General features: G+C 36.0%; 1 protein-coding gene across 1 annotated transcript; it reads left to right on the top strand.

Annotated features, from left to right (window-relative positions):
* The first annotated feature begins 4,167 nt into the window (after positions 1-4,167).
* LOC143536224 (uncharacterized) lies at positions 4,168-16,027 on the top strand. The gene is made up of 12 exons (XM_077030266.1): positions 4,168-4,323; positions 4,407-4,599; positions 4,770-4,860; positions 4,943-4,946; positions 14,192-14,345; positions 14,445-14,535; positions 14,649-14,718; positions 14,852-15,027; positions 15,118-15,238; positions 15,330-15,512; positions 15,594-15,668; positions 15,794-16,027. The coding sequence occupies exons 1-12, from the start codon at positions 4,168-4,170 to the stop codon at positions 16,025-16,027; spliced, it is 1,548 nt and encodes a 515-aa protein (XP_076886381.1).
* The last annotated feature ends 807 nt before the right edge of the window (positions 16,028-16,834 follow it).

Consider the following 16,834-nt stretch of genomic DNA (forward strand, 5'->3'; position numbering starts at 1 on the left):
AAGCACTACATTAGAGAGCCGATAACTGATCAGACAGTCGAGGTGTTCTACCTTGACTCATTCACCGAGGAATAGTCGTGATGGATGCATCACTCGGGAGACAGCCCGAGTTGTAGAGTTTGTATTATGATTCCCTTTACTTTCTGTTTTTATTTGTTTTATTTCTATTTATAAAAACATAAAATTACAAAAGAAAATAATATTTAATAAAAATAAAAAAAAAAAAATTAAAAAAATTCAAAAACAAAAAAAATATGTTTATTTCTTATGTTTTTGTTTTCTGTTTTGTACGCCGCTACATGCGAGCGAGTTTGAGTTGTTACAGGTATTATTATGCGCATGGTAGCTCTGATGGCGTTTTGAAACTGGTTCACCCGAGGTTGCGGCCGCGAATGAAATACTATACGGTCGTTCGTTTGAGTCATATACAGCTGATGAAGAATTTGCATCTAAACCAGGGGAGTAACCCGTTCTCTATTTTAATTTCTATTCTTTCAAGTTTTAATTTTATGCTTTACGTTTTATTTTTATTTTATTTCTTTTCCTTGTTCTCATCGAGGACGATTTCGTTCTAAGTGTGGGGATGGGAATTTATTTTACTTAGTTGTAGAAAAAAAAATTAAAAAATTCTTAAAAAAAAAAATAATAAAAAGTTTTCACTTGTTTTTCGTTTTCGTACGGTGTTTAAGTTGAAAAAAAAAGAAAGAAAAAAAAAATGTCCCTTGTTTCTAGTTTCTTTTGCATTAAAGTGGGAGATGATGATATTTATCGGAAATCGGTTTTTCAAACTACTAATAATATGAGATAAATTAAAGAAAACGCACTTAACTTGGGATGTGTCGATAGGCTCAGCCTTGAAAATGAAAGGTCGGGCCATACTCAAGCCTCAAATTTTGGTATGAAAAAGTGGAAATATCATGAGTTTTTAAAAAATCTGAATACGTTATCATATGATGTTTGGGGTAGGTTTAACGTTAGAGTATGCCGTGTAGCCTGTGATATAAATCTTAAAATGCTAGTTTAGTGTTTTACACCTCATCGGCGTATGGTTTTATAACCTTAAATCCTGTATTGATGGGATGCTTCGGGTCCGGAGACCATGGGTCTGTATGCAATCTATTTAGCCGGGTATTCACAATTCCTAAGTGGGGTTGTGGATATTTAAAAATAAAGCCAAAGAGCAAACCCCTATAAGTCTATAAACATGATCACAAAAAGTACAAAAGTACAAATACACTACAGACTTGATCATCCACGCTGTTAGCCATGTGGGGCCCCCTTGCTCGCGTCTCATTACCATTAAGAAACGGAACACAAGGGACACGCTACATGTAAGCCCTACAGACGAAATTTTGCATACTCACCTATGGTTATGGATTTGGGGTATTGCTTGATAACAGGGGTATGTCATGTTGTGGGGAGCACTAGCAATAAATAATTGAACCTTAATCATATCTAATGGCTGCTTGGTAGACTTTAATGCTTAAGCTTAGGTGGATAAACAATACCCTTGATCGTCTTAACTATTCATAACTATTGAGCAACAAAGTTTTTAATTCTGCTAATTTTGAGGTTTAATTCAAGTTGGGGTGGTCTGGTCCGGTAAAAGCAGAAAATAAGCGGGTCTTAATTGTGTAAACCACTAAGTAATATTACTGTCGGATCTTATTTGTCCCGGTAAAGATTAAGGCATGGGTTTAGGTGGACAACAATATCGATGATCGCGGTTTTTGAGTTTTTCTGAGCTTTAAAATCTAACCTATATGTTTGATTTAACTTTGATTTTCCGATTATGATCCAACTGCATTAGACTTTTTCAGGGATGAAAAAGGTTTAAGTGTGGGGATGTTTGATGTGTAGTGAAACACACTTACTTTCCGTATCATTTTTATCATGTTTTAATTGCTTTTTAGTTTAATTATTAAGTTTTATGGTTTGTTTATGCTTAATATTACAAAAATGATTGTTTTCTTGTAGGTGATGTAGTTTGGTGAAAAAAAGAGTTAAATTGGAAGAGTTTAGGGGCTTAATTGTTCAACTTTCAAACTTACAAGTCAAGGCCCGACCCAAGCCCACATCTTAAAAGCCTTATATAATATTATATTAAGTTAATTAATAAAGTTTCCAGCCATTAATCATTGAAGAAACCCGAAAATCAAAAAAATAAAACCCTAAAACCCTACTGGCCGATCGCGGCCACTGTAGCAGGGAAGAAAGAAAGAAGAAACGACGGCTGTGACGGCTGTGGAGGCTAGAGGAAGAAGAAGGAGGCTCGGGGTGATCTTGGGCAGCTACTAGGGACCTTATACATCATAGATCTCAGCCATACTTGATAGTAAAACACTCATAAACTTTATTTATTTTTCAAGAACCCTAACTTTATTGATTTGGTCTTTTGTTTTGAATTGTTTTGCAATTGATTGATAGTTTGTCTTGTTATTGATATTGTTTGGATCTTGAATGAATATAATCATGTTTAAGTTGATGTTTGTGATGTTTTTCTTGAGTATACATGGCTGTCCAAAATCAATGAGTAGCTAAACTTGTTTGTTCTACCTAGGATAGATGATTGTTGAGTAGTTTAGACTTGTTTAATGGATTGTTAATGTTCAAGACTTGAATTATTGATGTAAAGTTTAACTAAACCATAAATTAGATTGTGTGTGATGGCTGTGTTTTATTTGTTATTACTTATAATCCTCTTGCATTAGTTAATTGAATTGGTTTTAATTAATTGATGGCTTGTTAGACTCTTGACTTGGTGTTTAGGGTTTATTTGCGGGGTGTACAACCGTAGGGATAAGTGGGTAATATAATCATCTAAAATCAGTTAAAATACACCTTCTTTGAGACCGAGAGGTGATAAGAAGTAATATTGTCTCGTTGCTTTTACTTGTTAGAATTAAGACCGCGCGAGAGCGGGTTTTTGTCTTGTCAAGTTTGAGTGTTTATGTGCAATTAGTTGGTTTAATTTGGGTTAAGTTAAATTGTTCCTCTATCCTTGGTTGCGTAGTATTCGTTTCCATTAGGATAGTGTGTCGGTGAGACCGAGAGGAGAGTCGTCATTTGAACACGTTAATAATTGTTTTTCCGGTTTATTCTTTAAAATCAACCAAAATAATTAGAGTTTGTTAGAGAGACTGAGAGGTAATTTGACTTTCTTAAACAAGTTTTAGTTGTGTCATCTTTTATAACCGGTGTCGTGAATATTTTCAATCCATTGTCTTGTTATTTTTATCAACATGATTCATTCCTAGGTAGACGTCTTTATATATTGAATTTAAACCAAAGTTTTCAAAGTTTTGTTAAAAGTTTTCATTCAGTTAAGTTAAGTGGTTAAATAAATTCTAAAATAAATCAATTAAATATTTTGGTAAGTCTTGGTTAGAGTTTAGTAATTATAAACGTTTTCACGTGTCTTCGAGTTCGATATCCGGACTTTCCTCATCTGTGCTATACGCGACCGGTACACTTGCCGTTTGTGTGAACTAGGATAGATTGTTTGGTTTTTAAAGCTTAGTTGCGACTTGTATATAATTAAAATTTAAATTACATATTAAATTATAATATTCATGTTCCAAAAATAATTTATTCAATGATTTATTACAAATATTAATGTACGTAACTAATTCCAAGATTAGTTTACGTTTTGACTTTCTTTTCAACTCATAAATTTTGAAAGTTTTGACTAAAATAACCGTATTTAAAGAAATAATTTATGAATTAATGTTCTTTATTTATTTTCATATTATAATTTTTAAAGTTTTTGACTAAAATAACCGTATTTGATATTATATTAAGAAACAATAACTTATTTTTGGAATATTTTATTTAGAATATATTAACGGTATGATTATATTCAAATTTCTTTAAAAAACGGTTATATTTTTAGAAACAATACGTTATTTTTGGATATTATAATTTAATATAATACGATTGATTATATTCGATTATATTTTAATAAACTTTCTATACATAATATGTTTAACAAAATTAAACATCTCTACATTCTACTATATAATATGTAATCACATATTAATTTTTCATAATCATATTCATTTTATCCCATTCGTATTTTCTTCCATGTAAGCTTCTACACTTTTGATAATTGTTTTTTTTTCTGCCACTTTATTTAACTGTTTTATATTTCATTTTAAGCATATGTCAATGGAAGCTCAGACCTTTACCATGCTAAATGAGATTGATGTTCTCAAAACATCAACATCAACTCTTAAGGTTAGAGTTATGAGGCTTTGGAGTATCAAAGATAACAAAAATGTCAACGAGGATTTTTTGAAGGAGATGGTTTTAATGGATGAAGAGGTAACACTGTATTTATTAATCTGTATATATGTTAGACTTTCTACATTATATCATTAAATCAATACTTATATCTTTAATGACAGGAGAATCGAATCCAAGCCACCGTTTACAAACATGATATCTTTCGATTCAAAAGATTCTTGAAGGAAAGCTCTACTCTTACCATTGTTAATCCTAGCGTTGGTCTAAATGGATCAAACTACAGAGTTACTAATTCTCCCAACAAATTAGTGTTTGGACCAAACACTCATGTTAATCCATGCCAAGATTTTGAAGGTCGCATGTTTAGATTCAAAATGATTTCATTTGAATCAGTAATCAATAAACAAATTTCTTTGAAGTCCACATTGGTAAATTGCTATTACTATTCAAAGAAATTATTTATTCAATTTATCCTTAGATTTCCAGTTAATGTTTGACTTAATTTATTTAATTCTTTATTTTAGATATAATTGGTCACGTGGTTCATGTTTTCAAGACGAATGTTTCAAACGTCAAAGACAAAAACAAGCGTACAATGGAGTTATGTGATTTAAGGTACCACTGTTTGTAGATATTTTATTTAAATAATTTTGTTAAGTTACATTATCTTGATTCTGAACACTTATTTGTATTTTAGTGGTGTAAGGCCCCGTTACCAGTAGCCCTACTTTCGTGTTGGATTTACTCATAAACGCAGTTCTAAATATCATAGTTAATTAAACATTCGCGGAACATTAAAACATTCAAACCATTACATTCCATAACTATAATTCTTGTCTTATCGAGCATTCATAGTCATTTAAAGATGAAACATAGTCTTTTAAAACAAAACGTCATAGCAAAATCTTCAGATGCCAGCTTCGTCCAACTCTACCATGTGTCCTCCTCAAGCTACCTGCCTCATTCTACTCACCTGCGTGCATACTAAAAGTCAGCTACGCTGAGTGAGTTCTAGTTAATCACATAATCATACAATACCTTCTTACATTTCATACTTAACCTCTTAACTTTCTTTCATACACACATAAGTGCATATACTTTCATTCTTACCTTCATACTTTCTTTACATATATAATCATACGTTTTAAAGAGCCTTTCGCCCTATAACCTCACAGATATTATAAGGGTCTGGTCCCTAACATCACAGATATTATAAGGGTCTGTTCCCTAACATCACAGATATTATTAGGGTCTGGTCCCTAACATCACAGATATTATTAGGGTCTGGTCCCTAACATCACAGATATTATTAGGGTCTGGTCCCTAACATCACAGATATTATTAGGGTCTGGTCCCTAACATCACAGATATTATTAGGGTCTGGTCCCTTGTTTCGTGCAACTGTACCGTACCTGTTCATACATACTTTCCTTGACAATACGTGCAATATCCGAAGAGCGTTCACGTACCATCATCATAACATACATACATTATGCATACATCATATATTCATACATACATCATATCTTTCATCATACTTATCAATCATATCTTAACTACCACCTGACGGTACATGCAATATCCGAAGATCGTTCACGCACCGTCAAACAATCATCTTACATAAATCATACAAGGCATACACTTACCACTTAAGATAAGTGTATTAACTATCAAATCGAGTATGCACACAGCCCCGAAAACATAATAAGGAAGTGGGGCTAGAAACTCACTTGAATCCTGTTACGCTCTCCGTTAATCGTTATTCCCTTCTTGAGCTGTGCATGGCTAACTGTATAATATTTGCATGTATCAATTAACTACTACTCATGTTGTATTTCTATCTTTATATAACCCACAACGAACGGGGGTCTGGGGGCAGCGCCCCTGGCAGCGGGGTCTAGGGGCGGCAGCCCCTAGCAGGGTCCAAGGGGCAGAGCCCCTGGCTGGGGTCAAGCTGCCAGGTCAGCTTGGAAAAATTTTATTTCCATTAACTGTCTTAACACATTTTTCATTAGGTTTTTAATTTATTTTCCAATTTGCTAACTCCAGCGAACTTATCATTAAGCGAACTTAACAATAAGCGAACTTAACATTAAGCGAACTTACTGTAAGCGAACTTAGTGTTAAGCAAACTGTAAGGCCCCGAACCCGGTAGCCCTACTTTAGCGTCGGATTTACTCATAAACACAGTTCTGCAAATCAGAGTTTATTAAAACTTTTCACGGAATATAAAACATCAATCATTTGTTACAAAATATTAAATCTTTTCTTTGATACCATAACACAAAACTTTATATTTAAAACCTCTTTTCTTCTTTCTTCAGATGCCAGCCGTTCAATCCAGGCCATGTGCCATCCTCATGCTAACTCTATAATCAGCTCACCTGCGTGCATACTAAAAGTCAGCTACGCTGAGTGAGTTCTAGTTAATCAAGCAACTTATCATACAACCACTACATGCATCATATACGTGTCCGAAGACACTTAACCCACTGTCTAACCCGCTACTTCTCAACCACTTAATTATCCCTACAGCTTAGCCAATTAATTACCCCTACAGCTTAACCATTGATGCCACTTATGCCACTTTATGCCACTTGTGCCACTTTATGCCACTTGTGCCACTTTATGCCACTTGTGCCACTTTATTCCACTTGTGCCACTTTATGCCACTTGTGCCACTTTATGCCACTTGTGCCACTTTATGCCACTTGTGCCACTTTATGCCACTTGTGCCACTTTATGCCACTTATGCCACTTGTGTCACTTTATGCCACTTATGCCACTTGTGCCACTTTATGCCACTTATGCCACTTTATGCCACTTGTGCCACTTTATTCCACTTGTGCCACTTTATGCCACTTGTGCCACTTTATGCCACTTGTGCCACTTTATGCCACTTGTGCCACTTTATGCCACTTGTGCCACTTTATGCCACTTATGCCACATGTGCCACTTTATGCCACTTATGCCACTTGTGCCACTTTATGCCACTTATGCCACTTGTGCCACTTTATGCCACTTATGCCACTTTATGCCACTTATGCCACTTGTGCCACTTTAATAACGAAGACACGCATAGACTCACTCTACCACGTGCTCACGTTATGCCCCTAACTCTATTACTAGACCCCTATCCACTTCTATCACACTATACTTCTACTTGTCTATAACCCACTTTCTATCAGCACATTATTTACATACTAAGCAAGTAACATCAACAATCATACACACATAATAACGATGGCACGTACAGGCTTTCCCTATCGCGCGCTCACGTTATGCCACTAACACCCTTACTAGACTCTTGCCACTTCTAACACACTCTACCTCTACCTGCCTATATCACACTTCATATCAGTTCTGTATTTACGTAATAAACAAGTCACATCATAACATTCATACACACTATCAACCACTTGGAATTTACTATCCTTGGCGATACGTGCAATATCCGAAGATCGTTCACGTACCGACAAGCATTATAAAATATATACCTCATATAACATCTATAGCATACACTTACCACTTAAGGTAAGTGTATTCACACTTCACATCGAGTATGCACACAGCCCCGAAAACATAGCAAGGAAATGGGGCTAGAAACTCACCTGAACTCTGCTTCTTCTTTCGATAGTTGTAAATCCCTTCTTTAACTGAGCTCGGCTGACTGTATAAGTTACACGTATCAATACTCGCCTGATCTAATCTGGTGACCCAGTATTAGCTTACTTTTACTTATCATTTTAATCTATTCTCTAATTGAACTTGACTTTAGGCGAAGTTAAACCTTAGGCGAACTTAGCTTTAGGCGAAGTTAAACCTTAGGCAAACTTAGCTTTAGGCGAAGTTGTCATCAGGCGAACTTGACTTTAGGCGAAGTTGTCATCAGGCGAACTTGGCTTTAGGTGAAGTTTTCATCAGGCGAACTTGGCTTTAGGCGAAGTTGTCTTCAGGCGAACTTGGCTTTAGGCGAAGTTCTCATCAGGCGAACTTGGCTTTAGGCGAAGTTGTCATCAGGCGAACTTAGCTTGCAGGCGAAGTTCATCAGGCGAACTTAGCTTGCAGGCGAAGTTGTCGTCTGCAGCTACTGTTCGTTCTTAAATCCCTTAATCACCTTCGTTTCTTAACCAAATAACTCGATTTAGGTACCCACGGGATCGTCTGACCAGCGCCTACAAACCCAAACCATCAAATCGACCTAACATCGATGTTTAAAGGGTGCGATTTAGGCATATAGGTTACGGGTTCTTTTTATCAATCGATTAACCCATCAAATCATAACCATTTTCAGTAAGATTAGCTTTGTTGGATTCGTTTTTACCATACAAACTCAGATCTATCATTTCTCAAATCAAACCGAACCTATACGAACGATTTCTAACTATAAACGTACCTTGAACGAGTCGAACTACGAACACGGTTAAGCCTTGATGTTGTTTTGGTCCGTCACGACGTTCCAGCACCAACAAGCTCGGGTTTTCGCCTTCGGATCTTGGTTCGGGTTGTGTGTGTTTTGGGTGTGTGTGTATGGAAATGAGGATTAAATGGTGGTTATTGGTATTTATATTTAGGGATCATGGGCTTAAGCCCATGGACTCTCCTTCCTTCTTTCATAACCCAAGTCTATAACCCATATCCATTACCCAACACTAGCCCGACCCATACCAACTCCTACTCTATTTATTTATTTCCCGATAACCCGAGTAAACTTTCCCTCTATTATTAAGTAATATAATTAATATCATTTTGGAAATTTCGGGATGTTACAAGTCTTCCCTCCTTAAAGAGGTTTCGTCCCCGAAACCTAACTTATTCCCTATAAAAGGAAAAATTCTTATATTTACACACTTTATTGAATCGTCTTTGCTTTCTGAGTTATCCTTCTTACTCATGACTTGTAGTCATCGAATGGTGGTCATGTGTTTTAGCTATTTAAGTAGCTCGTCCATGAGACCCTCGATGTACCAAGACTTATCTCATCCTTCCAAGGCTTCGATTAGTACTTTTAACACTATTGTCTAAAAAAACCTTTCATCATAGCATAATAATCATTCATAACCAACCTCAACATATTACACGTCACTGATAAACATAAGTTTTAAACCTTAATACAAAACAAGTCCTTAAGCAAAAGTAACTTAATAAAACCATTGCATGAGCAATTATTCCTTCATCAAGTGTTCCTCTCTGCAGTTTCCCCAAGTCTTTACCCTTTCACACCTCCCGCCCCTGATTCCTTGCAATCCCTAGCCATGTGGTCAGCTTTTCCGCATTTGAAGCACTTTGGACGATCAGGGCATTCTCGAGAATAATGCCCACTCTTTCCACACCGATAGCACCTGTCTGTCCCAGTCTTGCATTCTCCCCGGTGCACTCGCCCACATGTCTTACATGCATCCTTGTTCCCAACCTTGGCCTTCCTCTCATCAGTTGTTGTCACCATCTCGCCAGACCGCTTAGCAGAGGTAGCCCATTTATTTTCCTTCTTTTCCTCCACCGCTATTGCTCCCCCACAATCTCTAGCTAAGTGACCCGACTTACCACACCTATAACATTTCTGGTCCCCGGTGCAATCACGAGTTATGTGTCCCTTCTTCCCACATCGGTAGCACTGATTTGGACCAGCCTTGCATTCTCCTAGGTGCATCTTCCCGCACACTTTGCATGTTTCCCTCCCCGCAACCTTTGGTATCTTTTTCCCCGCATACTCCACGACATCTACAGATCTTTTGGTTCCTTTCGCTCCTCCCTTATCATCATCACCCTTCTTACCGTCTTCTCCTGCCTTCTCAGTGGCCCTTGCATGGTTTTTGGCAGACTTGTCAGTACGAAATTTCTTCTGTGCAGCAGCTACAGCGTAAGAAATGGCAAATTGAGCAACAGGATCCAGATGATACCCTTCATTGCTGCTTGGTCCTTGCAAAGTTTCACTTTTCTCCTTTTTCGTGGTAGTAACTAGTTCTTCAGAAGGTTCTCGGACAACGCGTATTCCAAGAGGACGTCCAGTGTGACCTCCCATACCAACAAACCTTCTTGATCCAGCCATTAGTATTCTAAAAGGGAAAACACAAACATCATCACTCAAGGAACTATTTAGTACAAGGATAGCAAGGCTAACAGGTAATAACAGTGGCCAGCTGTGACTAGCTGATCACGTTGCTTTCCGTGTCCTATACACTTCCCTTTATGAGTCTCTTTGTGCTAGTTCTACTTAAACAGTTAGTCAAATCAAACAATCAATTATTCCTATCCCTAACCTGCACTCATTCTTCATTTAGCAAATAAGCCAACATTAACATACACCATTTACCATACACTTTACCTTTACTGAGCTTGCTTGAGTGACACATGGCTATCTTGAACTGGCATCTTCTTTCTTTCTCATTTTAAATCTTATTCTCTGTTCGAGTCTAAGCATGTAGGATGCTTAAATCTCTCGAACTTATGCTCTGATACCAACTTGTAAGGCCCCGAACCCGGTAGCCCTACTTTAGCGTCGGATTTACTCATAAACACAGTTCTGCAAATCAGAGTTTATTAAAACTTTTCACGGAATATAAAACATCAATCATTTGTTACAAAATATTAAATCTTTTCTTTGATACCATAACACAAAACTTTATATTTAAAACCTCTTTTCTTCTTTCTTCAGATGCCAGCCGTTCAATCCAGGCCATGTGCCATCCTCATGCTAACTCTATAATCAGCTCACCTGCGTGCATACTAAAAGTCAGCTACGCTGAGTGAGTTCTAGTTAATCAAGCAACTTATCATACAACCACTACATGCATCATATACGTGTCCGAAGACACTTAACCCACTGTCTAACCCGCTACTTCTCAACCACTTAATTATCCCTACAGCTTAGCCAATTAATTACCCCTACAGCTTAACCATTGATGCCACTTATGCCACTTTATGCCACTTGTGCCACTTTATGCCACTTGTGCCACTTTATGCCACTTGTGCCACTTTATTCCACTTGTGCCACTTTATGCCACTTGTGCCACTTTATGCCACTTGTGCCACTTTATGCCACTTGTGCCACTTTATGCCACTTGTGCCACTTTATGCCACTTATGCCACTTGTGTCACTTTATGCCACTTATGCCACTTGTGCCACTTTATGCCACTTATGCCACTTTATGCCACTTGTGCCACTTTATTCCACTTGTGCCACTTTATGCCACTTGTGCCACTTTATGCCACTTGTGCCACTTTATGCCACTTGTGCCACTTTATGCCACTTGTGCCACTTTATGCCACTTATGCCACATGTGCCACTTTATGCCACTTATGCCACTTGTGCCACTTTATGCCACTTATGCCACTTGTGCCACTTTATGCCACTTATGCCACTTTATGCCACTTATGCCACTTGTGCCACTTTAATAACGAAGACACGCATAGACTCACTCTACCACGTGCTCACGTTATGCCCCTAACTCTATTACTAGACCCCTATCCACTTCTATCACACTATACTTCTACTTGTCTATAACCCACTTTCTATCAGCACATTATTTACATACTAAGCAAGTAACATCAACAATCATACACACATAATAACGATGGCACGTACAGGCTTTCCCTATCGCGCGCTCACGTTATGCCACTAACACCCTTACTAGACTCTTGCCACTTCTAACACACTCTACCTCTACCTGCCTATATCACACTTCATATCAGTTCTGTATTTACGTAATAAACAAGTCACATCATAACATTCATACACACTATCAACCACTTGGAATTTACTATCCTTGGCGATACGTGCAATATCCGAAGATCGTTCACGTACCGACAAGCATTATAAAATATATACCTCATATAACATCTATAGCATACACTTACCACTTAAGGTAAGTGTATTCACACTTCACATCGAGTATGCACACAGCCCCGAAAACATAGCAAGGAAATGGGGCTAGAAACTCACCTGAACTCTGCTTCTTCTTTCGATAGTTGTAAATCCCTTCTTTAACTGAGCTCGGCTGACTGTATAAGTTACACGTATCAATACTCGCCTGATCTAATCTGGTGACCCAGTATTAGCTTACTTTTACTTATCATTTTAATCTATTCTCTAATTGAACTTGACTTTAGGCGAAGTTAAACCTTAGGCGAACTTAGCTTTAGGCGAAGTTAAACCTTAGGCAAACTTAGCTTTAGGCGAAGTTGTCATCAGGCGAACTTGACTTTAGGCGAAGTTGTCATCAGGCGAACTTGGCTTTAGGTGAAGTTTTCATCAGGCGAACTTGGCTTTAGGCGAAGTTGTCTTCAGGCGAACTTGGCTTTAGGCGAAGTTCTCATCAGGCGAACTTGGCTTTAGGCGAAGTTGTCATCAGGCGAACTTAGCTTGCAGGCGAAGTTCATCAGGCGAACTTAGCTTGCAGGCGAAGTTGTCGTCTGCAGCTACTGTTCGTTCTTAAATCCCTTAATCACCTTCGTTTCTTAACCAAATAACTCGATTTAGGTACCCACGGGATCGTCTGACCAGCGCCTACAAACCCAAACCATCAAATCGACCTAACATCGATGTTTAAAGGGTGCGATTTAGGCATATAGGTTACGGGTTCTTTTTATCAATCGATTAACCCATCAAATCATAACCATTTTCAGTAAGATTAGCTTTGTTGGATTCGTTTTTACCATACAAACTCAGATCTATCATTTCTCAAATCAAACCGAACCTATACGAACGATTTCTAACTATAAACGTACCTTGAACGAGTCGAACTACGAACACGGTTAAGCCTTGATGTTGTTTTGGTCCGTCACGACGTTCCAGCACCAACAAGCTCGGGTTTTCGCCTTCGGATCTTGGTTCGGGTTGTGTGTGTTTTGGGTGTGTGTGTATGGAAATGAGGATTAAATGGTGGTTATTGGTATTTATATTTAGGGATCATGGGCTTAAGCCCATGGACTCTCCTTCCTTCTTTCAGAACCCAAGTCTATAACCCATATCCATTACCCAACACTAGCCCGACCCATACCAACTCCTACTCTATTTATTTATTTCCCGATAACCCGAGTAAACTTTCCCTCTATTATTAAGTAATATAATTAATATCATTTTGGAAATTTCGGGATGTTACACAAACTTAGTGTTAAGCGAACTTACTGTAAGCGAACTTAGTGTTAAGCGAACTTAACACCAGGCGAAGTTATGGCTTGGCTAACATATACAAGCGAACTTATGCTAGGCGAAGTTCACAGTAGGCGAACTTGCCTTCAGCGAAGTTATCCAGTGACGGCCACTGGTTTAGTTTAACTCCGCTAATTGGCTACATTTCAACGTATAAACCTTTTTACCATTCTCGTAATCGATCCCATGGCCAACTTTGGATAAGACTTGACCCGGACAAGCGTAAAGTTTGGACCTTTAGGCTTAAAACGTTCAATAAGGTTTTCTTTAACGGGCCTCTCATAATCGCAGATTCGTTAGGTTCATTTTAACATCAAGCTTTCCACTTTAATACTAGTTTAGGCCCGATCTACTATGGGTTTAAGTCTCAAGACTAACCGTTCATGAAAATGTAAACTTTAACATGGAGAACATACCTTTAACGCGTTGAAGGTTACGGTATAGCTTGGTTACGAAAGTTAGGCCTCGAATCTATCTTGTATCACGAGAATATATCCAGAATCGATGCTTGTGTGGCTCGGATCTCACCTTCACTCTCGGCCGAAGGTTTATGGTGTAGGGGTGTGTGTGTTTTTGAATGTGTAGAGATTAGGATGGATGTAAATGAGGGTTTAGGGTTTTAGGTTGGTTTAAGAGGGTATTTATACCTCTTGAAGCCCATGGACCTAAAGCCCATTACCACTTAATCCACCTTAATTAATCTAAGTCCATGATCCGTTCCTTACTCGATATTAATTAATTAATAACGTGAAATCACTAAACGTAACTTTCTATATTTAATATTATAATATTTAGGATGTTACAAGTGGAAACTGTGTGTATCTCACGCTATGGGATCATTATGCTTCCGAGCTCTCTAAATATGTCGTTGATCATTTTGATGAACCACATACCGTTATTGTTCTCCAGTTTGGTTGGGTTAAGTATTACACCGGTTCTGATGGTAAAGGTAATAATATTTAGTGTTTTCAAGTTAACTGAAATAGAAGCATAGCACCTTAATCTAACCTAATCTAGTTTATTATTCATTAATATTCTATTTTTGTAGAGAAAGTCTATGTGTCCAATTCTTTTGGATCTAATGTTAGCCGTTTGTTCATTAACGACTACTTATTTGAGATTGAAGAATACAAAAACAGGTATATTATTTTGTTTTCTTTTTTTTACTTTATTTTCTTTGATATATTAGATTTGGTTATTTAAATTTTAGCCCTTATATTTTTTATTAAATGTGTAAATTTTATATATGTAGTTTGGCCGAAATGCTGATTGCCAATGATGTTGCTATTCGTAAGCCGATTCCAGTCAAGATGCTCTCTTCTGTTGATGATGAGTTTTGAAAGCTACAAATTTGTTTAACATTTGTGATATTTGTACCATTATATTTGTAAGTTAATTATTAAATTCACTATTTAAACCATTATATTGCATAATTTGTTTTTTATGCGATTGCAGCCTAAGAATATCATTATCCTTTGTACAATTAAGGCCATATGTCTAGATACAGAGTGGTATTACATTGGCTGTAATACTTGTAGTTGTAAACTAATGGAAAATGTTGGTGAGGGGGTAACTGAATATGAATGCAAAACAATTAGATGCAATGTTTTAGGTGTTGTTCCTACACCTAGGTAATTAGTGAAAACAAATTCAAATATTTATTTACAAAATATTCAATATTCTATTTTGTTTTTTAGTAACCTATTTTAAAATTTATATAGATTCAAGATAAAGATAAGGGTTCAAGATTCGACTGGTGTGGTGTCGTTGACTCTCTTTGATAGAGATGCTAAAATGCTGATCAACAAAAATGCAGCTGAATTGATTGATTATCAAAAGCAGGTTAATTTTCAATTAGTAATTTTATAGATTTTTATACATAATAGTTCACAATTTGTATTTTTAAGTATTTATTTTTTATTTTTTTTTACAGAATGAGGCTGAAAATGTTGGATTCCCTGCAGAGTTGGATTCTCTGTTAGAAAAGAAATTTGCTTTTAAAGTCGATGTGGCATCGTTCAATTTCAGAAACAGTGTGGAGGATTACGGTATAAACAAGCTTACTGGTGACACAAATATTCTCAGTGAATTGCAGAAAAGGCAGCATAGTCGTTTGGTAATTATTTAATGCTAAATTCTTTTTATACTTATTGTAATTTACATTAACTGATTTTTTTGTTACCTTTTTATTTTTCAGCAAACCGATTCTAATTCTGTTTCTTTGGGAGCATCTATGTCGGAATTTCAATCATCTGGTTCTGTTTCCGCTAAGGCATATATGTTTGTTAAATATGATAATTCAAATTTATATATATAGGTGAAACAAACATTTGTTACATGATTGTCTGATGTTGATTACTTTATTAATAACGGGTTTCGGATATTGGAGATAACCAGACTCCGAATTCAAATGTTGATGGTCAGGATGTGGCAAGTGAGGAAAAGGTAATTTCAGTGTCTTCTGACGATAAACTTAAGAGAAAGTTGGTTGAAGTTTTTGAAGTTGATGATCAACCTAGCATGTCTGCAACTAAGGTTAAGGCGAAGAGTTTTGAAGAGATTGGGAAGACCAATGAAGCATGTGATGTTACAGCTATTTTGACTCCTAAGTTGGAGAACCCTTCTAAGTGAACGGTTAAACTTTGGTTTTAAATTTATTCGGTTTTGTTTTACATCTTAAGTATTTCTATTACTTTTGGATATTTTATGTTTGGTTTTTTAAACATTTTTTTTTTGGAGTGACTATCTTTGGTTGTTGGTTGTTTATTTGATTTATCCTTAATTGAATGTTTGGTTAAATTTCGGTGTGTATTTATTTTTTTTAATGGTTGCTTTTTTGTTGTATATAAAATCTATTAAAAATGACTCTGCCATTTATTTTGAATGTCACACAAACATAATTTATATTCGAAATTGAATTTTATTTACAATAATGTTATCCACCATCTTCTATAAACATAATTTTAATGTTATCCATCATCTTCTATAAATATAATAATTTGTGCTTTTTAACTTTGTTTTTTGGTAACACCTTATTTATATCATTTTGTTACATTTTCTATAACAGGTTTTTTTATTTAATAATTGTGTTACACTTTTAAAAAACTGACTTATTATACATATTAACAATATATTTTTGTATATATATATATCTTTATCAGATATTTAATTTATAGTGAAATTTGTTAAGAAAATACACTTTAAACATAATTATATTTTCTTAACAATATATCGTGTTTTAACTTTAGTAAGTTTAAAAAAAATAATTTAAATCTTAGAAAAAAATAAAATTTTATTATATCTAATTTTATTATAATTTATCAATATTTGTATACCTTTTTAATTTGATCCATTTGAAATAGCCCATTACTTTAGGCCCATATATATCTTTTTTATCAATTTAAAAATTAACGACTCTTCAATTACATTTATGTTAAT

The sequence above is a fragment of the Bidens hawaiensis genome, unplaced genomic scaffold, assembly GCF_021521415.1.
Source record: "Bidens hawaiensis isolate Kalapana, Puna unplaced genomic scaffold, B.hawaiensis_p1.1 tig00010745_1, whole genome shotgun sequence".
In the NCBI taxonomy this organism is placed as follows: Eukaryota; Viridiplantae; Streptophyta; class Magnoliopsida; order Asterales; family Asteraceae; genus Bidens; species Bidens hawaiensis.